The following is a 24,927-nucleotide window of genomic DNA, read 5'->3' as shown; positions in this document are numbered from 1 at the left end:
CTTTTTGACGTGGTTTATGATGGAAATTATCCCGTCTTGAAGAGGGGGAAACTGAGGCACGGGCAGCCCAACGCCTTGTCCGAGGCTGAGCACTGCTCTGCAGCGGAGCTGCAAGTGCTCAGAGGTCTGCACAGCGTGCTGGTGAGCGCGAGGGTTCACAAAGAGCTGTAAAAGTGATGAAAGAGGTGAAAAAAGCCCCTGGCCGAGCACACCTCGCAGCCACAGAGGACGCAGCTCCCTTCCCATCCAAAATCCACGCTGGTAATGTTATATTACTGTGCCACCCACAGGCAGCTGCCACGCTGCTGAAAAATATTCGCTGTTTACTTGGGGAACCTGTTATTAAATGCTGGATCTGCGACGGAAAGCTGCTGGTTTCATCTGCGGTGTCGCCTGCTCTATTCAGATTCCTCAAAACCAGTCGTTCGAGTATTCAATTTAAATTGTTATACTTCCAAATTTTCCCTCTCTTCCCGTTACGCGTGTCGTTTCTTCTACAAAATCTTTTCCTTCTGCCCAGCAGCCGCTGTGTTTGGCTTTTCTCAAGTGGAGCCGTGCTGCAGGTGGCAGAGCTGGGACCCTCGTGAAGCCGGGGAAGCTGCAGGACCGCTAATTATCGGTGCCACGATCCGTGCTCGTTGATGCGTTGCCAGCTCGGGCTGCGAGAACGACTTGGTTTAATCTGTGTCACTTTACTGAGTGGGAATATTCTGATTTACCTCCGGGATGCAGAGGAGTTGACCTCCCCTGCGCCCTGTCTGCGATTTGCGTGGAACAAACTGGGTCAGCGGAGGCTGCTCGGAGGATTTGGGAAGCAGCGTTTTGTAGCAAACGATGTTGGAACGATGATAATTGAAGGACATGAGCAAAGCAGGAGGTTTTGGAGGTGGAGATCATTTGTTACTAGATGAAGTCAGAACAATAGAGGAGCGTTTTGGCTTCTGACCTGCAGAAGGGCTCGTGCGTCTCCTCCTGCCTGTCCTGCTTGGTCCAACGAGAGGCTGGAGCTCCCCTCACACCTTGGCTTTAATTTTTAGTAGTGCACTTGGTGTGCTTCCTCTTTTTTTTTTTTTGCTGGCATGCAGAAACTGTGTGCCAGGAGAATTTCCCTTGTGATATTTAAACTCTTCTGCACCCGTGCTATAAGCTGCCCCTTGGGAGAACCGCGCTGTGCCGTTGAGTTATTTCGCTTTGTGGAAAAGAATTTTAATATTGTTTACCATGCTCTTAATCTTAGGGCTGGCGGATAAATTGAGTTACTTTAGCCCTTCCCCTGAGGACTTCACGGGGCTTCATGGGCAGCATACCCCTAGTATTAGGTGGAGTTATCTCAGCTTTGCAAAAATCCTCTCTTCTGTCTTCCCGGAATGAGTAATTGAGGGATGAGAGAATAAAATGTTTTTTTCAGTGCATTTATGAAAAGGGATGGACAGCCAGCCCTGGTGGTGCAGTTGGTAAGGTTTTGATGTGAGCCCAGCCACGAGCATTTCTGCAAGGCCGGGCTTGGTGTGCTGAGAGAAGTCCTGGTGGCTTGGTTTGGGTAAAATTTGGCGAGCTCGAGGCTCAGAACCTGCCCGGACCGATGAGCAGGCTGCTCGGTGCCAGCCTCGGTCTGCCGGCCAGCCCTGTGCGTGGTGTCCCCGTGTCTGTCTGTCTGTCTGTCGGCTCCTGCGAGTGCCCTGCGGGTCTCGGCTGTCCTCAGGCCCAGGGGGAGCCGCTCGGCAGCACGCATTTCACAGACACGGCCGTGAAGCAGGGATGGAGCTGGCGGCCTGAGCCCAGCTCATGTTTCACTGATTGCCTGACTTTTTCCAGCAGCACACCGGGTCACGGGAAAGCGTCTTCTGGGAGGTCAGTGAGCGAGCCTGGGTTCGTTTTGTGGGCGCTAGCTAATGGGCTGTGCTAATGCCAGACCTGGTCCTCGGGCTAGCTGCTGCTTATTAACACCTCCCTCTCCCTCTCCCCTGCTAATGGGGACAGCTCGGGACCGGCAGGAGAGCATCCTGTCCCTCCCCCACACCCTTTTCTTTTTTTTTTTTTTCCAAGCAGCCTCTGGTTTTGTCTCATTACAGTCAGAGCCCTGTGGTAGCTGCCCAGCCGCTGTCTGGGCTGAGGGCTGGTGATTTAGAGCTGAGCCAGCACGGAAAACGGCTTCTGCACGCCCAGGGCGAGCCCGCTGGGAGCCGCCGCGGAGAGGCAGCGTGCCACCTCGCGTTGGAGGAGCTGTCAGTTCTCTGCTTTAGCCGGGGGGAAAAAAAAAAAAAAAGCAGCCCACGCTGGTTTGGTTTTAGTTGGACTTTTTGAAACATCCCGTCGTCGTCTGAAAGAAGTGATCTGGTGTCAGAGGAGGAGCCGGGCAGCACTGGATCAGAAACCTGTGTGAGGAGAGCGGTGCAGCTAATGAGCCTCGCTGCCAACGCATCCGAAAGCGCGCAGCGGCCGAGGGCTCTGGGCAAGGCTCGCTGCAAATGAGAACACAAAGTGGGGGAGCTGTGATCAGCAGAGCTGCCCTGCCTGGCTCAAAAAGCACGGTGCTGCAGCGTGCAGCTTGGCAGTGACTTGGGATCCGGAGCTGGGGTTTTTGGGGTCCTGCCCCGGCCCATGGTGCGCTCCTGCAGCGGCTTGGTTTGCATCTGGGTCGGCTCTGCCTGGGTGCAGGGCAGCTGGAGCAAGGAGCAGAGACGTGCACGGAGATCCGGACGCTGCACTGCTGTGGGACTGCACACAGTGGAGCTGAGCCCAGGGGCAGAGCTGGGGCCGGCCCCGTTCCCTGCTTTTCCCGGCAGAATCGGGGCAGAAAACGTCTCAGGAAGCTCCACAGCACGGCTGCGAGGCCGTCCTCTCCTGTGTGAGCTGGAAAAAAGCCGTCACCTTGCTGTTGCGAGTTCAGAGATGGGTCAATGGAACAAGAATATATTCTTAGATTGGTACAAAGAGCTAAAAATAATAAAAAAAAGGACAATGTGTTTGAACTAGCGAGCCAGACAAAGGCTGTGCTCCTGCTGGCCGGGGTGCCGAGGGGCATCGAGAGCAGTGGCAGGAGCTGTGCGGGGAGCACGCGGCTCGCTGGGCAGGGGAACCTCACACAGCCACCGAGGGAACAGCCGAGCACTCGAGGACACGAAGCATCAGTGGGTTTGTAGCACGGGCGGTGCTCAAAGAAACGCAAAATCCAGGTTTTCTCAGACTTATGGACCTGCTGCCTTCAGGGAGGAGGGGAACGCCTGACGGTAGGGGCTGACAGTGATTGTCTCCTGCAGGCAGCAGTTCCCAAATAACCCGCTGCTGCTCAGCGCTGGCAGCAGGGCACACGCTGCTTGCTCCGTGGCTTGGGTGAGCAAGTGCCCGTTCCCTAGCGAGGCAGAGACAAATCCAGGCTTTGGCAGCCTGGTGGAAACCTGGGAGCCCTGCTGCTGCTCGCTCTGACTCTGCTGTGCCTTTTAAGCCGGTTCTATTAATAAGCAGCTGGCTGGCTGCACGCGCTGTGCTGCGAGCATCCCTCCTGGTATGGGCAGAGGTGCTCGCAGCCGCGCTGGCAGGCGATGACAGATGTCCTTGGTGCCTGCAGCCGGTGTCCAGCGGCGAGCGGGCTGCCAGCGTTAGTATTCCAGGCACAAACGTGCCCCCTGTAATATGCAAAGCTCAGCGCAGCCTGTGCAGGAATGCCCTTGAAAGGCAAATTAAAGCCAACTCCCTGGTGGCTTCGGGGGAGTAGGAGGGCTGCTGTCATCTGGGCTGAGGTTAGCGTAGGCTTTGAGGTGTCTGCTTGTGTTTCTCTCCTGCTTTCCCTTCCCGACGGGGCAGGCAGGGAGACCTGGCCTGCACACTCCCCGTGCAGTGGAGCTGCTCTAAGGGGGGGTTTGGTCTGTGTGCAGGGGCTGGCTTGATTCCTGTGAAAACCTTTGTGCTCTTCTGCCTTCGGTGGGGAGCCTTCAGCCTGGTTTTTGCACGTGGTGTCCTTATTGACGCAGGCTTTAGGATAGGCGTTGTCCATAAGGTGTGAGTTAGCTCTATTTTAGTGGTGGTAATGGGTTAAGCTGGGGGGATTCTCAGCGTGTTTCCCAAGGAACTTCATTCAGCACAACCCGCCTCCGAGGTGAAGAGCATCTGATGTGCTCGGGTGCCCGACTCGCTGCCCCTCTCCGCACGGACAGCACTTCTCCATGCAAAGCTGTTCAGAAGCTGTGCTTGCCAGCAAGATTTTGAGCATTAATTAATTAATATCGAGGAGCTCTCCCCGTCGCAGAATGCTGCCGTGGTGCTGCTCCGGCTGCAGCAGAGAGGTAGCCCGGAGCGCGGCTGCCTGATCAAAGGAAGCCTCTCGCCCACGCAGCTGAGCAGAGCGAAGCCCCAAAGCCCTGCTGGCGATGGCTTGCTCAGAGGCACCTCCAGCGGGGCCACCGCCGCCGTGGGAGCCAGCACGTGCTGGGAGCTCAGCTGGTTGTGGGCTCCTCAGGATGGGAGCTCCCCCTTTCTGGAGTGCCCAGCGTGTTTTTATGGTGCCGCACGTGTACGTCAGAATCGAGATGTCTCCTGATTTCCCCAAAACGAGTTCCTCTTGCACCTCATTTCAGAAGTTTCTCCAAAGAAAAGCTGGGCTTGCTGCTAGCCCTGCTTCCTCCTTCTTGTCCTCTCTCCCCAGTACAATCAGATCTGTCTTGACATTACGTGAGCTCTGCAATACTTCCGTGCACGTGCCGTGCTGTCTTTGCTAGATAAGCATTAGCTGTTCCCTTTTACGGGAAGCACATGTCCTTTCGAGGAGGCACATGTGATTTTTTTTTTTTTTTTTTTTTTTTCCCTGGGAGGGAAGGTTTGATGCTTTGCAGTTGTCACACCTTGACTTTGTTTCGCTTTTCTTTCTCATTGACCACAGAAGTGCTCAGAGGCTGCTGACGTCTTCACAGAGGGGTGAAGGCACCACGCTCTTGTTCCTAGGTTGCTGGGGCAGGATTCCTGCTCTGGGTTCTCTACATATCAGTTAGTGCGGGCTGAGCAGAGCTGGTAGGGAAGTGAAATGAAACCCAGGCTTTGGTCACGCTTGGAAATTTAATTTGTCTCAATTTTGTTTCCTGTTTTTGCAGGAATTGCTCAGACAGCTAGTGAGCAAGAGGAATGGAAGAGAACACCGGTGAGTACTTTGGTGCTTTACCATCGGTTGTTGACCTGTTCTTTCTTCGTCTGCTCAGTACTGTAATGAACCTTGTTATTTTAAACTTCATGCCTTTAATTCAAATGTAGATGAGTAGAAAATGAGATCGTTTGGCAGATGCATCAGTTGCAGCTCTACTGCAGTGATGGTGCGGATCAGAACCGACCAAAGCTGCGTACTGTACATCTGGAAGATATTTTTTGAAATCTCCCGTCTGTGAAAGCTGGAATACAAGTTTCTTGAATATCCCAAGCTCTTGAAAACAAACAGCATCCCCTTTCTGAATAGGCAGGAGGCTAGGAGTTCTGAGCTGGTCTGTGATTTGAGCGAGGCACGTGGCAAGCCAGAAGGAAGGATCAGCTCATGGTAGTTCCTGATTTCTTTCTGATTTTATTTCCCTAGGCTGCTCTGTCTTGCAGAAGATGTGAGATTTTTTTAATTAAAATTTGGCTTTAAAGCTCTCGCTTTAGGCACTGCCTACTATTCGACCTGAGGCAAGCAGACTCCTTGCTGTGAGGTTTAACCGATGCAAGCATTTGGTTGCAACTAAAACTGGTGGAGTTCTGGCTTAAAGGATGCTTCAGTGACTTTTCCAACTGTTTGGCTAACATGGTGGTGGAAGGCACTGGCTATCCAGCCTTTTTTTCCTCTGCCATTGACGTGGGATTTGCATGAAAGCTCTTGCCTGCCCCGCGGGATGCCGGTCTCCATGAAGCATGTTAACCTGGCATCTTGTGGACCACGTTGGGGCAGTGGGTGAAACCTCCCCGACTTGTGAGGAAGGGCAGCTGCGTGCCCACAGCTGCTATTTCTAGATGACTCCTCTGCAGTCAGGTGATGCCATCCTTGAAACGTGAGAATCGATGTACTCGTCAGCAGCGTGGTGTGCTCGGCCTGGCAGATCTACCAGCCTGTCCGCTGGAGGCTCGGTTTTGACTCACACAACAGCTCCGAGCCAAGTGCATGTGCATAAAAACACGTCAGGCTTATAATCCTGGTGGCAGGAATTGCTGCTGCGGCCTCTAATTGTTAGCCTGGAAGGTGCACATTCAATTTGTGGTGATTGCTTTCCCGTACGGTTTGCTTGTGGCAAACTAAGCCCAGCTGCTGCCTTTCTGGGGGAGGTGGGTGAAGGGAACGCGGTGCTGGCAGCCGAAGCAGTGGCTGCGGAGATGACAGCTCCCTGCTCAACCCCAGGACGTGGGCTTGGAGCCTCTCGAGGTTCCTGGGAGCTCTGGCTCCTGATTTGAGCAGCGCTGGTGGCCTGGGATGGGAAAGGCTTCGTGTCCTGTTCACATTGTGCCAGCTGAAGAAGAGCTGCCTCCCCTCTCCCTCTGAATTCAGCTGTGAGGGTTGAGGATGGAGCATCTGTGCTGGTCTTTGCATGCACAGACACCTCGCACAGCTGGCTGTGGAGCTTGGTGGTGGTAGCGCTGGGAGCTCCGAGCCCCGCGTTAAAGGCAATATAAACAGATGGGTCTCTTATTACTATTTTTTTAAAAATTACTTTGCTTTTAAGGATGCTCATTCTCCAGGTGCTGCTAAGCTCAGGACTCCTGGCTTGTTCCGGGCACTGAGGCTGGAGATGAGGTAAGGCGGAGCTGCGTGCAGGAGCTGTGCTCAAGTCCGTGCCCTTTGTTCCTTCAAAGCCTGGTGCTTTTTGATGTATGGCTGTCCTTCCCTGGTTGTATATTAACTGCACTCACAATGCTGCATGGCTGGCTTTTGTTTTAACTGCATTGGCGCGTGTTCAGAGCTGGTGCGCTTCAAATGGCCACTGGGACTGCACAGTCGAGCATAAATCCTTTTTAGCTGTCAGGCTTCACTAGCCATGGGTGGGTGGGGGAGCTCCTCCTTGGCTGGCTGCCCTGGCTAATTAAAAACGAAATTTGCTGTTGTCTTCAGATTTTAATTCATGCTCATCCCCGAAGACTCGTAGGAGCATGGTCTCCAGGCAGCTGCAGTGAAGTTTCAGAGCTTGTTTATACACGGTTATTTTAGAGCAGGTATGCAACTTAAAAATTCGCTCTCAACCCAGCCACGGGCTGCTTTTCCAAGCAGAGAGAAGAACGTACAGGAACTTCTTGCAAGCCTTGGGCTGTGGCCCTGAGCAGCTGCCTGTAGTTTAAGCTACCAGGTCAGTGATGTGGATGTGCATGCGTTGTGCAGCCAGGGCAGCATCAGGTGGCCGAATTTGTCTCTCGTGCTGGGCTAAGCAAAATGAAATGACTTTGCTGTCGGCTGTGTCTGTATGGCTGGCACCAGCTTAGAGAATGCATAAAGGACTGGAGTTGCAGCAGGTTATCAGCCTGAGCCCTCCAGCTACCGAGCAGTGCCGTGAGCCCGCTGGAGGCAGAGGAAATGTTGGGGTGGTGGGAGCGGGGAGGTGGTGGCAGCGGGGAGTGGGGGCACAGCGGGGCAGCGTGCTGCCCCCAGCCCTGCGGGCGGTGGGAGGACAGAGGCTGGCGAGAGGAATAAATGAGTCCTGAACAGATGCTGTGTGTCGGCCGTTTCTCCTCTTGCTGAGGTCCCACCTACGCGAGTGATCTGCTGAAGGGAAATAGCCCTGGAACATTGCACCCCGATCAGATCCTTCCTGTCGGAGTGCTGAGGGTGAAGGATCACGCTCTATTTTCGGAGCGTGTTGCATTCACTGCCCACGCTGCCCAGACCCCTCCTGGAGACCGCTCTCCTCTTAGGCTGCCGTGAACTAAGCTTCAGCCTTTTTCTTAGTGCAGGGATCATCAGAGCCAGCATCCCATCTGCCTGTAAGTCGGGAGACCTTGAAAAGCAGATTTTGAAGTGGAAACTTTGTGCCTGGTGGGATGAGCCTCACCTTATGCCCGTGGTTCCTCGAAAGCAGAGGTGTTGGAGCGACCTGACGAGGAGAGGGGCCTGCAGCTCACTCGTGGTGTCTGAGCTGAGCATTCCCCAGTTGCCATCGGGGAGCACAGCGCTGCCTTTTGCCATAGGAAGCTTCTGCTCTTGGGTCTTTTTGGCTCCTGTAGTTCAGTGCTCCCTTGAAAATCTCTGCTCGTGGCTGCAGACATTGTGGGTATTGCGATAAACCTCGTGGTAGGTTCCCTAAAGGGTCTGAATCTGTGTGGGACAGCTGTGAGGAGTCCTGGGAAGCAGTGGAGCAGCCTTCTGCACCCATGGGCTCCTGCCCAAAGCTGCTTCTATTACAGAACAACACTTGAGACAGTGAATTTATGGATGCCTGAAGAATCTTCTGCAGTTATTTCTTTATTCGAGGTTGACTTTCATCACCCTATCTCATGCTGTGCTACTTTCTCCCAATTCTTTTCCTACTAAAAATAGGGAATGCTCTTCAAGTCCTTAACCTCTGTGCAAACAAAGAAGTAATTTGTTTTAGCGTCTAAGCTGGCTTCTGGGCTACGTGCCTCATAAGGAAACCAGTGTGACACGAATCTGCTACTTTTGGACACTCAGACTCCAAATATAGCCCGAGGAAAGGAAGGGGCTCAAAATGTGAATATTTCTATTGCACTAGCTTTGCTGCTTGGTCCTGGCAGAAAGCGTGGCTGGCTTCCCAATTCCCATTTTTATCCCTAAAAACGAGAGCAGCGCCATCGGATGCTGAGGTTCAAAGCCCTGATGGAAACGAGTGCGTGATCGTGGCACGTGCGTGGGGAGCAGGCTTTTAGATCGCTTCTGATCCAAAGCATCCCTGCGGAAGCGATGCTTTGTAGCAGGGTGCATCCACTGCTGCCAAATTCTGGCAACACAGCTGTGTCAGAGGAAGCTGAGATCAAAACCAAGCATCAAGCCATCCCGGGGCTGCATCGCCCGAGCAGGTTCTGGCTCTGCTGCCTGTGATGCTCAGAAGTGATGGATGCTTTGGTCAAGGTGTGCTGCTGGGAGCCTGTCCCAAGACGCTTTAAGCACCAGCTTCCAGCAGCCTGCTGCACTGGGATCCGAAATAACCCTTTGCTTTCATACCTGGGATGTGTGGGTTCCCTGCTGCTGCTTTTCCCTGACCCCAGGAGCTGGGCATCTCCTCCCGGTGGGAGTGAGCAGAAGGCTTCAGCCTGGCAAAGTGTGCTAGGGGAAAACAAAACCTGCTCAGGAAAAAACCTGCTCGGGGAAACCAGTTTTCTGCTTCTGCACCAAAGGTGTCCACCAAGCGGCGTGCTCCTCGCTGTTCCTTTGTTGATGAAGCCTTTTGTTTTTAGCAGCACAGCCGAGGGAGTGGCTGCTGGGATGGAAAATGTTTTCCTTGTGGGCTCAGTTTGAAGCCAGGGAGAGAGAGCGTGAGCGTGAGTCCCCACCTGGTGACTCCGGTGCAGATCAGCGGCTGGCAGCGGAGGCGAGGACTTTGCCAGCTGCAGGTGGAGCTGCCTGCGTGGGACAGACCCTAAACCCACAGCCCCATTTCTGTTTCAAGGCTTCAGAGCTCCAGGGCTCTCACTCAGGTCCCTTGGGTGCCTTTCCAGAAGGGAACAGTCCGTGTGGGGGCAGGCAGGGCACTCCGAGCCCTTTGCAGCCTCTGCAGGATTCGGGGCAGTGCTGGGGACCGGCTGGGTGCAAATCCCCTCGTGGTGACAAAGCCTCAGCTGGAGCTGAGCTGCTTCGAGGCTGCCACCAGGACAGGCATTTAATTAGCTGCTTGGTAGCATTTAGGGAAAAAATTGTCAAATGTGCGCTTTTGTCTTGAACTGAAGTGATTTGGTACGTGGTTCTTCGCTTAAACCAGGCTGCTGGAGGCAGCGTTTGTTTTTTTTCCTGGTTTCGATCTGCAGAGTCGAGCACAGAGCGTGGCAGTGTGAGTGCTTCCCTGCCAGAGCTCTGAGGACTGCCAGAGAAAACCAGTTAATGCCAACTAGCCAGTGGAAACGTCTTTGCAATGTCTGTTTCACAGCAAAAGAGCAGGTTTTCTTCCAGGAGGATGCGTGAGCTGCGATTCCCTCATGAGATCCTACAAATTACATATACAGCGGCGTAACTGTCTTGTGCAGTACCACAGAAGAGCCAGAGCAGCTGAGATGAAACAAGATTAAATGCTAACTGCAGCGGAAGGAGGCTGTGCTGCAGCACTGCGAGGAAGGCAGAGTCCTGCTGGTCCTCAGCCAGAGGTACTGGAGAGCTGCACTGGTCTTACTGGAGACCACTGGACTTGTAAGCAAGGTGCAGTCCAGCATGCTCTCTAACCTACCCGAGAGCATTATCCTAAGTAAGGAGAGCACTTGACACGTTAGGAAAATCCTTTGGGATGCGATCCTGACAGCCTTTTGTTCTTGAATTTGCAATGGACATTCCTGCTCTCGGTGCAAATCAGGTGCTGAGTGCTGTCAGGGTGCCCGGGGCAATGCGTGCCGTGCTGCTGCTGTTCTGCCTCCTGCGTGTGCAAGTGATTCAGATCAGCTAGCCCTCTCCTGGTTGGCTTGGCACTTAAAAATTATTAATAATAATAATAATAAATTTTTAAAAATGCCCAGAAATTCCCCCTCTGAGCAATCAGAGGAGTCCAAGCTCTTGCCTCATCTCTCTGTGACTCCAAGCCAAGAGTTTCACAGATTTTTTGCTGACTGTCCAGAGACCTGATAACTCTGGCACCCCATTTCAAGCGGCTTCTAAAGCTGTTGTAGTAAATGGGCACGTGGCTTCTGCAGATAGCTCTGCCTGGAGGAAAGCAGCTTTCATTTTGGTGGTTTTGTGGTTTGGGGTCCAAGCTGCGGATGTGCTGGGAGGGAGATGCTTTGGTTTAAGGGCTGGCTGGAGCGAGGTAGGGGCGAAGGCTGGTGCTGGGGGAGAGATGCTGGACCCGCTGGAGCGCTCTGCGATGGAGCTGAGCAGTTTTACTCCTGGTATTAAGAGATAAGGCCTTGTAGGGCATGTAATCGATCCTCCGGGTGATTCAGGCCGACTCGCTGTGAAGTAGTGAATGTGGAGGCATTGTGGTTCGGTAAGTAGGGCACCGAGCAGAAGTGCTAGATTGCGAGAGTTTCTAGCTGTCATTTTCAGCCTGGACCTTAAATTCACCTTGCCCTCTGGAACATTGTTTTCCCCGAGTCCTCGGGAGACTTCAGTGGCGGATTTTATTGGGGCTGGGGATAGGAGAAGCCTGCCTGGAACCAGAGGTAAGTGGGTTTAGTTTAAATGAAGTGATTTTTATTATTGCTGTTTCTCTTGGGTCGCACAGCAGCAGTGTGTCTGGGCTGAATGGCAAAGCTGGCTTGGCAAAAACCCCAAACACCAGCTCTCAGTGGTGCTGCTGCCCCTGTGAGCTGTAAAGGGTTTTGGCTGAGCCAGCGGCTTGGGTTGAACACTCGCACGTCACCAGCACTGCCTTACTGCTGCTTTTACCCCAGCTCTCATTTCTAAAGGTGCCTTTTTTTTTTCCAAAAACGCTTGAATGCATCAAAAACCCCGCTCACTGCCTGCTGTGTTTTTCCTGCAGGCGTGGGACCGAGATGGCTGTGGTGCGACCAGTGATGAGCACGGCGTGGTCAGCTTGAGGGGTGCTTAGGGAAATTATTAGGGGATTAAATTAGGGGATAAATTAGGGGATTAGCCTGGTTCTGCCCTGCTTTAAGAAGTGCTGGTTTTAGGGTTTTTGAAGGACTGAACCAGCAGGGTCACGCTGCCTTTGTACTCCTCTGCGCTTTAAAAACAATAGAAAAGGCCCTAATTCCCCTCGAGCCGTTCAAACTGGGCTGGAACTGGCACAAAAAGTGCCCTGAGGACCTGGAAGGAGGCCGGGACGGTGCCCGAAGCCCCCCCGGCGCCCCCCGAAGCCCCCCGGCTGCTGCCGGTGCCGAGCCGGGCGCGGCCACCAGGGGGCGATCGTGACCGGGGCCGCGGAGCTCCGGGCTGGGGGGGGCTTGGGGGGCACCCCAGGGCCCTCCCATGGGGGATTTGGGGGGCACTCCGGGCACCCGTGGGGCTCCGAGCTGGGGAGGGGATCTTGGGGGGCACCCTGAGACTGTGGAGCCCTGCACTGGGGGGATTTGGGGAGCCCCAGGGCCCTGTGGAGTTCTGGGCAGGGGGCGTGGGGGGGGGTCTTGGGGGCTCGGTGTTGGGTTTTGGGGGTCCTGGAGGGCACCCCGAGGCTTCAGAGATTCGTGCTGGGGGGTTTGGGGCAGCACCAGGGTGCTGCAGAGCTCTGTAGGGGTCCTGGGGGGCACCTCAGGGTTCAGCGGAGCTCTGTGCTTGGGGGGGGCTTGGAGGGGGCACTCCTGGGCCCTGTGGAGCTCCGTGCTTGGGGAGGGGTCCTGGGGGTTGCCCTGGGGCAAGCTGCTGGGAGCCCTGGGTGGCTCGGTGGCACGCTGAGCGCTTCGGGAGAGGGATGGAAGGATAAAGGGAGGCTTAATGGGTGCAGCGTGTCGAAACGAGCCACCCCCGTGCTGGGGAAAGGTGGGATTTCAGGGTTTGTGCTCCAAATCCCGTAGAAAACCAAGGCCTCTCCGCTGTGGGCTAGGAGCCGCTCTGCGTGCTGTTTGTGTTGTGTCTCCCTGGGCTCCTAGGGCACAGCACGCCTTGGCGAGGAAGCCAAGCCCTGCAGACCTGGTGGTCATCCCCTAATCACGATCCCCCGATTGCCTTTGGGGAAGACGTCCTTTGGGGTCAGCCTCGGTGCCTGCCTGGGAGCTGGGGCCCTGCAGCCAGCCCCCCAGGACTCACACTGGGGTTCAGCTGCCCCCAACCCCTTTGATTTTAGCATTAAATCTCAGAGACTTTAGTGGTGCCCAGCAAGGTAAATGCTGCTCCTTCCTATAGGAACGCAGGATTTTGTTCTGCCTGGGCACTGCGTGCTGCAGGGGTTAAGTTACGGTTGGCTTTGGGGAGGAAAGGAAAATCTCTCAAAGTAATTAACTTAAGATGCTGACGCTAATGAACGGCCTTTCAAAGCTGGGGCTGGTGGGGAGGGTTGATGGGAATCCCCTGTTGAACCAGTGACATTAGGGCCTTAGGAGTGATTCTGCAATTATTAGGCTGAAATGATGTTGAACATGAAGTTAATCCTGTTATCTTGCAAACATTGAGGAAACTGCTTGCTCTGGATAACTCTGTAATGGGATTATTCTAGTGAGTCTGGCACCCTTGACATTCCCTGTCTGTTCAGGGTTTTTTCTTACTTTCCTGCTCGGGGTACAGTATCCATCAGTCTCCCTGCGGGTAGTTTTGGGGGATGGTGTCTGGGGCACTGTTTCCTGATACTGATGGATTTTTTTATAGAATTATTTTGATAAAGAGCACCCCCATTGCCTTGTGAAGCGATTCCTTCCTCCGCAGCAAAGATCCCTTGAGTTCAACCCTAACGAAAAGCCTAGGAAAAGAGCTGAAGAGCAAGGACGAGTGTGAACTGAGCCCTCCTTCGTCACGCTGTCGGTGAGCTCCCATGTTGCAGACTGCTCCCGAGCCATCGTATGCTCCGAGCGCCATCAGCTCTGGTTTGAGAGCATCATCCTGCATCCCCGATAGCCTGTGGCAGTTGTTCTAGGCAAAAGCAGCCGGTGGCGTTTTCAAATCATTGTCTCGAGGGTGTTCTTCCAGCCATCAGTCTGAGGCATCGCTGCTCGGCCGATGTCGGGAGCGAGACGAGAACAGAGATGATCCAGCAGGGAGGAGAGGAGAAAAGCCCTGCTGCACATCCTCTGGTTTGCTGAGGTTTGTTACAGACGTGATGCTTTCCTGCTGGCCCCACGGACCTCCAAGGTTTGGTGGCCTGAGTTTTAGGCAGGGTTTGTCACCAGCTGGAGCAATGGGGTGGTCGCTGCCAGGTCAAGTCCGTGGCTGCAGCAGAGCAAAACGTGGTGACCATCAGTAGGGTCAAGAAGTGTTTTTCCTACAATATCCACTAAGTGAGCAGGTGACTTCATGCCAAACCAGGAATTTCCATAAATGTGGGCAAGTTCCATTAATAAGGGTCACTCACCTTTTAGTTTCCCAGGTTGATTTATTGTTCTTTTTTTGCTAAAGCCGATCCGAATCTGTCAGAACCACAGATTTTTTTTGGAGGCTTTTTTCTCCTCCCTTGAAAAAGGTGAGGGTTTGTTCTGAGGACTGCTTTGGAAGGAGGGATGAAAGGGCACGGAAAAAGGGTTTGGTGTTCACATTTGCACACCCAAAATGTTGTGCACCCATTCGAATGTCTTCTCTGTGTCCTGGCTGTAAGTACAGTTTGAGCAGTGTGCTTACTGGAGCCGTGGTTTCCAGCCTCGTTTGTGCACCTTTGAGGAGCTTTCGATGGGAAGTACGGATTCTCAGGGTTAGTGAATTGAAAAGTGCCTGTTTTCCTCAGTGGCTTTTGGAACCCCTAAAGGTAATTAATTCTCAGCGACTCTCCCCGCGAGCTGAAGCCCTGAACTCACGTCTTGGCGCTGCTGCTCTCGTGCTGGGCGTTTCCAGGAGGGAGCTCTTCGGATGCCGTGCTGGGGATTTCACACCGATGCTCACCCGTGGGGTCTTCCCCCCGCTCAGCAGTGCCTGTAGGGCTGCATTCTTCAATCCCAGCTCATCTCAAGGTGTCTGACACAGCCGTGAGGTTTGCCAGGGCTGCCGTGGGCAGGAGCCAGGTGGGTCGGCTGCGCTGCGTAGCCCGCTGACTTTTGGGGGCTGGAGGTGTGAGTACAGCTCGTGTGAGCCTGCCAGGGTTGGCTGTAGGCTTGTTGGCTTACATACCTGAAATAGTAGCGTGCGGTAGCTCTTGTGCTGCAAAATTTGTCTGAGGGGGTGTCGCGTTAAGGGGTGTAGCTGATTAACCGTTACGGGCCCGGTCAGATTCAGGTTACTGAACCAGTCGGACATTCACCAAAAACACATTAACCGCCTGGGGGTCCAGTCAGACATTCACCAAAAACGCATTAACGGCCTGGGGGTCCGTTCAGACATTCACCAAAAACGCATTAACCATCTGGGGGTCCGCTTGGACATTCACCAAAAATGCATTAACCGCCTGGGGGTCTGGTTAGATTCAGAACACTGAACTATCACGGATAACCACCCTCACCCTCGTTGCACTCAATGAGAGTTATCACAATGCAATCAAGTATGGTTTATTACAGCAACAGATAATCAGGTTCTTTTGGATTGCCGGCGATAGTGACTGTCTGCAAAAGCAAGCTAGTATGCATAAAATACACAGGTGTTATAGGTGTTATAGATGTTATAGATGTTACAGGTGTTTATAGGTGTTACAGATGTTACAGGTGTTACAGATGTTATAGATGTTACAGGTGTTACAGGTGTTATGGATGTTACAGGTGCGCAGCCTAGAAATAAACGCGTTAAAAGGATCAAAGACTCTATAGAGATTTATAAGCAAGTATTTAGATCTCACCCAAAGGCGTCCCAATGGGGGGGGAAGAGAGGCTCAGCCCGTCGACTGATCCCAGGAGTCAGGAGGTCCTAAGGATGTTGTCCTCGGGATGGTATCTCCCCTGACGGTGGTATCTTCCCTAACATCCCCTTTCTCTTGGGCCAATTTATATTATTTTCTATCTTTTAGGTGGAGCTTGAGTGGCTCTAGTCAAGCATATCTTAGTTATGATTGGTGTAAAGTTTTCCCGTCTCCGTTTAAAGTAATAGGCTCCGAGGAATTCAGAGCGCATGCTCAGTGAGGGGTGGTCGCACCTTGGAGGCGGGTAGCTTTTGGGATGGAGGTGTGTTTTGGTATTATAATGATATTATAATGAGCAAAAAGTACACTAGGGTACAGCATTTGTCAAAACATGACAGGTCTTTGGCTTAGGGTGGCAAAAAGTGCAGCTGTGTGCACAAGAACAATTGAGGTCCCATCTGATTACAGAGCCTAGCCGTGGTGTCTCCACTCCACTCTATGCTCCGTGCTGTTCCTTAGAGCTAGCACACCAAGTTTCCCCAGCGCGATAGCATCTAAGGCTGGGAGCCTAGGGAACGCTCTGATAAAGCAGTTATGCCCTACCCTGAAAGCCTCTTCAATGCTGTACCTTTTCCTTAAAAATGTGAATGTTAGTTTTATTTTCCTAGTTACTTCAGGCATTTACACCACATAATCCACCCCGTGACTATAGTCACTCAAGCTTCACGACAGTTGGAATATGTCGGGGATATCACATACATTCTCGGATTGAGGTTTATCGAGTGTATGTACATTGTGTAGAGATGCTAAGTGTTTCATCATAAACCAGAGTTTAACATACAAACTAATTGTCAGTATAAAACATAATACAGTGAGTATTAGCAGAACAATAACAGGGTGAAGCATCTTGTTGAAGATTCCCTTGGCAGCTGGCGACCATCCAAACAAAGTGTCCCACCAACGGTGTCTCTCATCTCTCTGACAGTAATCAGAGTCTTTTGTCCATTTTCTCGGACCTGTGTCATCAGCTGCTTCAGGTCCTCATGTACCAGCAATTTCTTCACCAAGGTAAGGTTCATTCCAATAGGAGTAGGCAGCAGTTCATGAAGCAGAATATAATTAGATGCAATAAGTTGATAAGAAGTGACAGGAACTGAGTATTTAAAATCACATCCTAGAATTTTGGTCAAACACAAACATTAGAGTGATTATTGATATCTACCACTGCATTATCTACGACTATAGAATCACAATGAGTTCTCATGCAAACACAACCTTTCCCAATATATACAAGTACAGTTTCAAGGGTTTCATTAGGATGTATCTCAAAGTGGCAAATATTTTGCTCAATGTCAAGACAAATGTCTTGGGATTCCAGCGTGTTACTTTCACAGATGAAACCTTTTTGTTCACGCACAATGCATGCTTTTACATCAATTGTTTGCCACTTTCCTCCCTTTTGATGGGCCCATACTTTATGCTCTTTAGGATAAAGTATAGTTCCATTATGATTGAGTCCTAATGCAATGATTGGATATACATTGTATACGGTGGCATTGCTTATAGTAAGTACAAAGGCAACAATTTTATCATTTTCTGCATAATGGGTAAAGTTGACTAATTGCCACCATGCTTGAAATTCTTTTTCAAATTCTGAAGCGTTATCCCAAATCAATTTTCGAATTTCAGTGGGCAAAGTTCCTCCTTCTCCCTCTCTAATTATAGCTGCTGCTACAGATTGTATCCATAACTGTGCTTGGATACAGCTCAAGGCAAGGGAGGTATTACCTTGGGCTTTTCCAAGGGCATTTACAATTAATTGATGATCATTTTCCTCAATTTGTTCCCAATGGGGTAAAATATCCGATAGAAGCCATTGATTTGCTCCTAAAGCCAATAAGGATGATTTTATTGGTTGTTCCAGTTTCCTTAGGTCATCTGTAGTAGCAGTTATTCTACTTATTAAAACCTCAGCATCAATGCTATTTAATATACCTAATCCTGTCCCTAATAACCCAGTTGCATCCCGTGGCCCTCTTTTAGGGACCAACTAGGGTCAAAGAGAATTTGTTGTTGAATTATGTAAGGGCCTGTATTGAAGATGGAAGGAGTTAGACCAATGGGAGGATGAGTCGGTTCGTTTTCAAATATCTGCGGAGGCAGAGGCTTCTTATTCTGTGCCTCTGTAACCCCAAAGACAGTACACAATTATAGGTTTGGTGAATCAATGTATACTGTCTTAATTTCAGTCAGCCGATTATAAGTGGATCGGTTAGTTATTCGGAAACCAATTTGTATTGTCTGTCCAGACATGGCTTGAAGTTCAGCCATTCTTAGAGAATCATTCCAACTCCATTCATCTTTTGAAAATATTTTGTTTCCATGTAGAACTAAAGTAGAGTGATTTAGGTCCTTTCTGTTTTGAGATGTTCCAGTGACTGTGCTATACTGTGACAATACATGGTTAGATGCCATGGTGAAACACCTCAGCTCCATGCACAGCCACAGTAGTTAAGTTTCCTTTAAGGTCTGTAATTGCATCAAGGTCAGGGTAAAGCATGGCATTATTAATCCAAACTGTTGATTCGTCATCTTCCAGCTGTCCATATACAGTTTGCTCAGGGTTCCTGTGAACACAAAAGAAAATAAAATATGCTCGGTTGTATTCAACCGGCAGGGTTAGAAAGAGGGTGAAATAGCAATCTTTGATTTCCCATGCATAGAAATATTTGGGAGTAGTTAGCACTATTACTACTGTTAGATACACAGAGGGCTTTCACTATCTCTGCCATGTTTGGAACTGCGGCAGTCAAAGGTATAGTGTTAGCATTCAACTGTCTGTAATCCATTGTAAAATGCCATTGCCTGGTTGGTTCCTTTACTGGCCACACTGGTGAATTATAAGGTGAATGGGTCCTTTTAATAATGCCTCTTTTTTCCAATTCTGTTACCACCCCGTCAATCCCCGTAAATACTGCTGCTGACAACAGATATTGCCGATCATTAATGATTTTAGCAGGGGATAAGGGTATGGATGTTTGTAACAGGCTCAGTCTCATGGTGCCTGAATCCCTTTGATGTGTCGCGAAACTCCACACAGTTCCATCAGGGAGTTTCCACATGCGACCATGCAGTATGTCAAATCCTAAAATATTAGTATATGCAGCACCAACTAATACTTCTATTCTGGTTAATTTTTGTTCCTCTGGCAACCAGAGTGAAATTTTTGCAGTGGGGCATTGTTTTTCCACACCATTGATTCCCGTGAATTTAACCCTGCGTTGACCAGGTGTTATGCTCAGGGTTTGTGCTGTCTCATGTGTAATTACTGACATTTGGGTCCTGGTATCAATAAGAAAATTTACCAATATTTTTGGGGGTTCAACAGGAATGGCAATTATAGGGTCAGAGTGTTCATTAGAGAGCCATTGAATTGCTAATGCCCGCTGAGCAGGGTGGCTCACTGCCCTCCCCGGGGACAAGAGTTTTTTTTTTTTGCCGACACCACAACTCACTCTGTTCCCTATTAGGTTTGAACCTCTCTTTGAATTTGGGGTATCTGGGATTTTTAGTGTGGATTTGGCAGACTCGCCGAGAGTGGTATTGGGATTTAATGCTGGATGAATTAATCCAGCCTATTTGGCATCCGTATTTATCTATGTCTTGTACCAATTCACTCCAGGTGGGAATAGGGGAGTTAGGATTTCGCCTACAACCACTATCATCATCCCTACAAGCAGCTAGTATGTGATCTTGGGTGTTTTCTACAAACATCTTAAGACAATCAGGGAGTCCACGAATGAGAGGAGTTAACCGAACTGGATCAATGGGAGCCAACATTGGGGATTTCCTAAATTCATCTCTTTCATATATCGCCTGAATACAGGCTGCTTTTTGTACTGCTACAGCCAGGTCAGAATAGCCTGTAGCTCTAATTTCCAGGGGTTCCCCTCTCTCTTGGGGATCTATACCACCTGCCCAATATGCCGCTCGTGCAGTGATAGAGTAGCTATGGTCTCCTGGTGTGGTGGTTAAAAACACTCCAGGTCCCCAAAAGCCACCTGCTTCTTCCTCACTCAACATAATTCGATCTCCTCCTTCAAGAGAAACTTGACACACATACTCAACTTCTGATTCCCCTGACCGCCTTGAGAACTTCTCCTGTATTTTAACCAACTCTGCTGGTGACAACGGAATCGTTTGCACAGTAGTACGGATTTCATCATTATCATCAACAGTAGTCTCAGTCTTAACCAAAGGTCTCAAGGAAATCGATTGAGGTTCAGAATCAGAAATCTCTTCAACACCATCATCACTGTCAGACCAGAAATCACTGTCCCAGCTTTCAGGTTCTGCACTATGCAGCACTCCACGAATCTGCTTCACCGGAGCGCAAGGCTGTACTTTATTTAACAGATGACTAACCCTCTCCAGCAATTGTTTAAGATGATTATTTTCACTCACAAGTTTATCATTTTCAATCACAAGTTTGTCATTCTCAATGGAAAGTTTATTATTTTCATCCAAAAGTTTATCCACTCTGATTCCTAATGTTTTTCCCGTCTCCCTTTCAAAGGCCAATGATGACTTCAACACATCAATCTCTGATTTCAAAGCTGTATGTTCCGCATCAGAGATCAGTTTGGGAGCAGGAGTTTCCTTAGCTTCTTGCTGAGCACAAGACAAACAGGCTCCTAACACAGCACAAATCGCACCTTTACCCTTTCTTTGACCAATCTTTCGTGAAGCCTGACACTGCTCAATGCGCTCCACCACCTTTTCCTCATCTTTCCAAAACCTTTGGGCCCACTCCTTCCCCGCCTGGGAAGGGGCACGCTTGTATTTTTGCAGAAGTTTATCCATAGCAATCCTGCCGACTACGCCAATTTTACTGTCGCGTTAAGGGGTGTAGCTGATTAACCGTTACGGGCCCGGTCAGATTCAGGTTACTGAACCAGTCGGACATTCACCAAAAACACATTAACCGCCTGGGGGTCCAGTCAGACATTCACCAAAAACGCATTAACGGCCTGGGGGTCCGTTCAGACATTCACCAAAAACGCATTAACCATCTGGGGGTCCGCTTGGACATTCACCAAAAATGCATTAACCGCCTGGGGGTCTGGTTAGATTCAGAACACTGAACTATCACGGATAACCACCCTCACCCTCGTTGCACTCAATGAGAGTTATCACAATGCAATCAAGTATGGTTTATTACAGCAACAGATAATCAGGTTCTTTTGGATTGCCGGCGATAGTGACTGTCTGCAAAAGCAAGCTAGTATGCATAAAATACACAGGTGTTATAGGTGTTATAGATGTTATAGATGTTACAGGTGTTTATAGGTGTTACAGATGTTACAGGTGTTACAGATGTTATAGATGTTACAGGTGTTACAGGTGTTATGGATGTTACAGGTGCGCAGCCTAGAAATAAACGCGTTAAAAGGATCAAAGACTCTATAGAGATTTATAAGCAAGTATTTAGATCTCACCCAAAGGCGTCCCAATGGGGGGGGAAGAGAGGCTCAGCCCGTCGACTGATCCCAGGAGTCAGGAGGTCCTAAGGATGTTGTCCTCGGGATGGTATCTCCCCTGACGGTGGTATCTTCCCTAACATCCCCTTTCTCTTGGGCCAATTTATATTATTTTCTATCTTTTAGGTGGAGCTTGAGTGGCTCTAGTCAAGCATATCTTAGTTATGATTGGTGTAAAGTTTTCCCGTCTCCGTTTAAAGTAATAGGCTCCGAGGAATTCAGAGCGCATGCTCAGTGAGGGGTGGTCGCACCTTGGAGGCGGGTAGCTTTTGGGATGGAGGTGTGTTTTGGTATTATAATGATATTATAATGAGCAAAAAGTACACTAGGGTACAGCATTTGTCAAAACATGACAGGTCTTTGGCTTAGGGTGGCAAAAAGTGCAGCTGTGTGCACAAGAACAATTGAGGTCCCATCTGATTACAGAGCCTAGCCGTGGTGTCTCCACTCCACTCTATGCTCCGTGCTGTTCCTTAGAGCTAGCACACCAAGTTTCCCCAGCGCGATAGCATCTAAGGCTGGGAGCCTAGGGAACGCTCTGATAAAGCAGTTATGCCCTACCCTGAAAGCCTCTTCAATGCTGTACCTTTTCCTTAAAAATGTGAATGTTAGTTTTATTTTCCTAGTTACTTCAGGCATTTACACCACAGGGGGTGAGCAAATACTGGAGCAGCTGGCCCTCGCGGAGCTCACGGCTGCTGGTGGTCCCAAAGCCGGTCCTGAAGGGCTGTGGGGGCTGTGCCAGGCTGTGGTCACGGCTCTCCCCTTTCCATTTAGCCCTGTGTCCTTGGGGCCCTGCCTGCAGCAGTGCTCGGAGGCTGTCTGCAGCCCCACGTGCAAGCGTGAGCAGGCAGGAGTGCTGCCTAATAGGTTTGGAAGGGATTTAGGGTGGCAGCTCCTTTTGGGGACACCAGGCAGGGTCACCGTGGCGCTCTGCAAACTCAGCAAGTGGGCAGCCAGCGGGGCGAGGGATTTGGGTGAATTTGGGTGAAATTTGAGGCTCCTGGCAATGGGCAAGGGGTCGTGTGTGCAATGGGGGAAACGGCCTCTGGGACAGACAGCTTCTTGCGAGGCTACCACGAGCTGCGCCTCCCGACCCGTCGGCGTTATCTCATCTTGTGACATTTCCTTTAATTATACGGAACGTCCTTGACGCGGTAAACAATGGCCGTGGCATTGTCTCTGCAGCCCGTGAGTCAGGCACGGCTCAGGCGCCGTTCGGTGTGGGGACGGGGCTGGGGGCAGCGGGTGCCGTAAGCTCCCTGCCGGCCGTGGTCGCCTCTGCCCCTGGCACAGGCACCTGCCCCGTTTTGCTTTCAGGGGACCTTTTTTGGGTTGTTAGGAGGGCGCTGTGTGAAGGCAAGGGATGGGGTTTGGGGAGTACAGAGCTCACATTCGGCTCCTGCTCCCCCGAGCCTTTCACAATCCTCTCCCAAGCAAAATCGGGGGCTCAAAAAGGGTAAGGAAGGGGACGGTCCCCATCCCATCCCAACCCCAAGCTTTGCTTTGGCCACGCCAGCAGCCATCTCTCGCTCTGCCCGTGTCAATCTCTCACCCTGCTGCTGCCCGGGGACACCTCAGAGGTTGAGCAACAGCAAATATCAGGAGAGCAGAGGCTGAGGCTCGCTGCTGGGTGGGACCCGTGGGCTGGCCGTGCCACTGCCCGGGGTGGTCCCCGGTGGCCCCACGAAACGTATTTGGCTGGATGAACTTCCTAAGCCTTATCTGGTTCCTTAAATAGAGAATAAAGCTTGTATCAACATGAATCACAAAGTTGATAAACTGGAATGGTTCCTCTCGGAGCTGTCTGCTCGTATTGAGCAAATATTTATTCTCATTGTTTCAGGAGGCATATTTGTGCAAGACGGAGGTCAAACCTGTAATTACCTGCTGGGTCCGCGCTGCTCCAAGTGGTGCTGGAAACGCACCGCGCTTGGAGGAAGCTTTGAAAGCCCGGTGTTGGTGTGTGATGCTGAAGCTGTGGTTAAAAACTGCAAACTTTCCACCGGGTCTGAGGCGCACGGGTGCAAAAAAAAGCATTTTGTGGTGAAATTTAAGGGGCTGGAGCCAGAGCTGCTGCCGCTCCTTTTAAACGCTGCGCCGTGGCAGGGAGCTTGGGTTTCTTTTCCAAGCGTATCTGCTGGAGATGATCAGAAGCTGAGATTGTGTGCCAAGCTCGCCTTGCATCTTAATGAGCAGCTTCTAGCCTAGTCAATAATTAAAGCAGAGCAGGTGCGGTGGAAGTTGGGTGTTCCCCAAAAAGCTAAACCAAGGCGCTTTTGTGCGTCCCCCTGGCCGGAGCCAAGCGAGGGAAGGATGGTAGGATGCCCTGGCACTGGCCGGCTTTGTGCAGGAATTTGGAAAAAGAAAAAAAAATGTCACCAGGGACTGAGGCGCTCTAGGTGTCAAAGGGTAAGGGGGCTTCTCTGCAATGGGCCCTTGGAGGTGGCGGAGGAAACCCTGAGATGTGCTGCTGCACTTTTGGGTTTTGGAATGAGGAGCACGTGCGCTCGCTGAGATTTTTGTGAAACGTTAAAAAGGAGGAAACTGCTTTTATAGAGCTCATCCTGCCCTTCGTCCCGGCGAGCGTGTGGGCAGGGAGGCTTTCAGCTCTGGGGACTCTGCAGTCCTGGAGGATTAGAGATAGGAAGAGAGAGGTGGGACCGTGAGCTGGATGAATCAGAGCAGGGGTCGTTCTTGCTGTGAATTTGCAGCCTCCCTGTGGTGCTTTAGGAGCTTCTCCCACCCTTTTACAGGTGGCACGGAAGGACAGACCTCGCTGCTGAAGGGCTCGGTTATTTCAATCATGTCTGTGTAAAGCTGCCAGGTATTTGGGAGCGGGGCACCCAAAGGAAGGGCACCGAGTGCTTGTGCTGTGCCAGTCCCAAACCAGTGCCTGCTCGGGGCTGGAGAGGAGGGGGACATTTGGTTGGCTTGTGCTGGAGCTCTGCTCATCTCCTCATTCCTTACCTCCAGCATTTTGCAGCCTTAGGTTCTAGGTTCTCCTCTGAATACCCCAGTTCTGTTGTGTGGGGGCAGTTCTAAATAGGTGTAAGAGGAGCCAAGCCGAACGTCGTGTTTGTCTCTTCCCCCAACAATGGAATAATTAATGTAATTTTCCCCGCGCTTTTGCTTAATGTTTTCCTAATAATGTAGCTGGGAGTGACAGATGGGCATCCTGCCGCCCAGTGCCTCGCTGTTGGGAATATGCTGTTGCTTTGCTGCTGCCTGATGCTCTGCTGGAATGCAGCCTGGCTCTGTGCTTCCTTTGGCTCCTGCCCAGTGCGGCCGTGACGCCGCTCCGAGGTGCTGCAGCGAGCAGCCTGGCGGCACTGGAGGTTCCCTGGCCTGAAGCTGGCACAGCCGTGAGTCACCGCAGCCACCGACCCAGCCACGATGTGACCGAATCTTTAATTTCCAGGACTGCATTCCTTCGCCTGCCCTCACCTGCAAACAGGAAAATCTCCCTCCTGCGCGGTGAGCGGTGGCAGCGAGGGGCGAGGAGGCGCTGCAGGTGATGTGGTTTCAGCGCCGGCTGAAATGGCTCTCGGTGAAAGCTGCGTTTCCTCTGCTGGGAAACCAATTTACGGGGTATCGTGGCCTCAAACCCGGCCCCGAAACCCTCTGCACGGCTTCCTTTTGCTTGGGCCTCTAGTTAAGCAGCTCCTTTCCTCCTGGCCACCCTCTTTGACCGTGAGACTTCCCAGTGGTGTGCACTCTGCTTTGCTTTTCCTTCCTCTTGGTGAGGCCGAGCCTCCAGCCGTGCTCGGCCCCGCTCGACATCTGGGCTCCCCACCGCGGCACCGCCATGTCCCGGACTGGGCGGACTGGTGGGGACTGGAATGCTCTGGGAAATGGGAGTTTCCCGCTTGGAAATGTCACGGGAAGCACCGAGGAAATCACGCGGTTCGGGAGCGCTTACCTCACCGCGC

The 24,927-nt window shown here is 51.4% G+C and overlaps 1 protein-coding gene across 3 annotated transcripts in view; it reads left to right on the top strand.

Annotated features, from left to right (window-relative positions):
• PHACTR4 (phosphatase and actin regulator 4) overlaps positions 1–24,927 on the top strand; it is a 67,138-nt gene that overhangs the window by 17,384 nt on the left and 24,827 nt on the right. Inside the window, exons 1-2 of one of the 3 annotated variants that reach the window (XM_032202373.1) lie at positions 5,081–5,131; positions 6,688–6,742. Coding sequence is in view for 1 of the 3 variants with exons in the window: in XM_032202372.1 (XP_032058263.1) it covers positions 5,116–5,131 (16 nt within the window). In the remaining 2 variants the exon portion in view is untranslated. Of the gene's footprint in view, positions 1–5,080; positions 5,132–6,671; positions 6,743–24,927 lie in introns of those variants that run through there. The other 2 variants (XM_032202374.1, XM_032202372.1) reach the window with 2 other exon arrangements.

The sequence above is a fragment of the Aythya fuligula genome, chromosome 23 (genome assembly GCF_009819795.1).
Source record: "Aythya fuligula isolate bAytFul2 chromosome 23, bAytFul2.pri, whole genome shotgun sequence".
Lineage (NCBI taxonomy): Eukaryota > Metazoa > Chordata > Aves > Anseriformes > Anatidae > Aythya > Aythya fuligula.
This window is presented reverse-complemented; position numbering and strand designations above follow the sequence as displayed.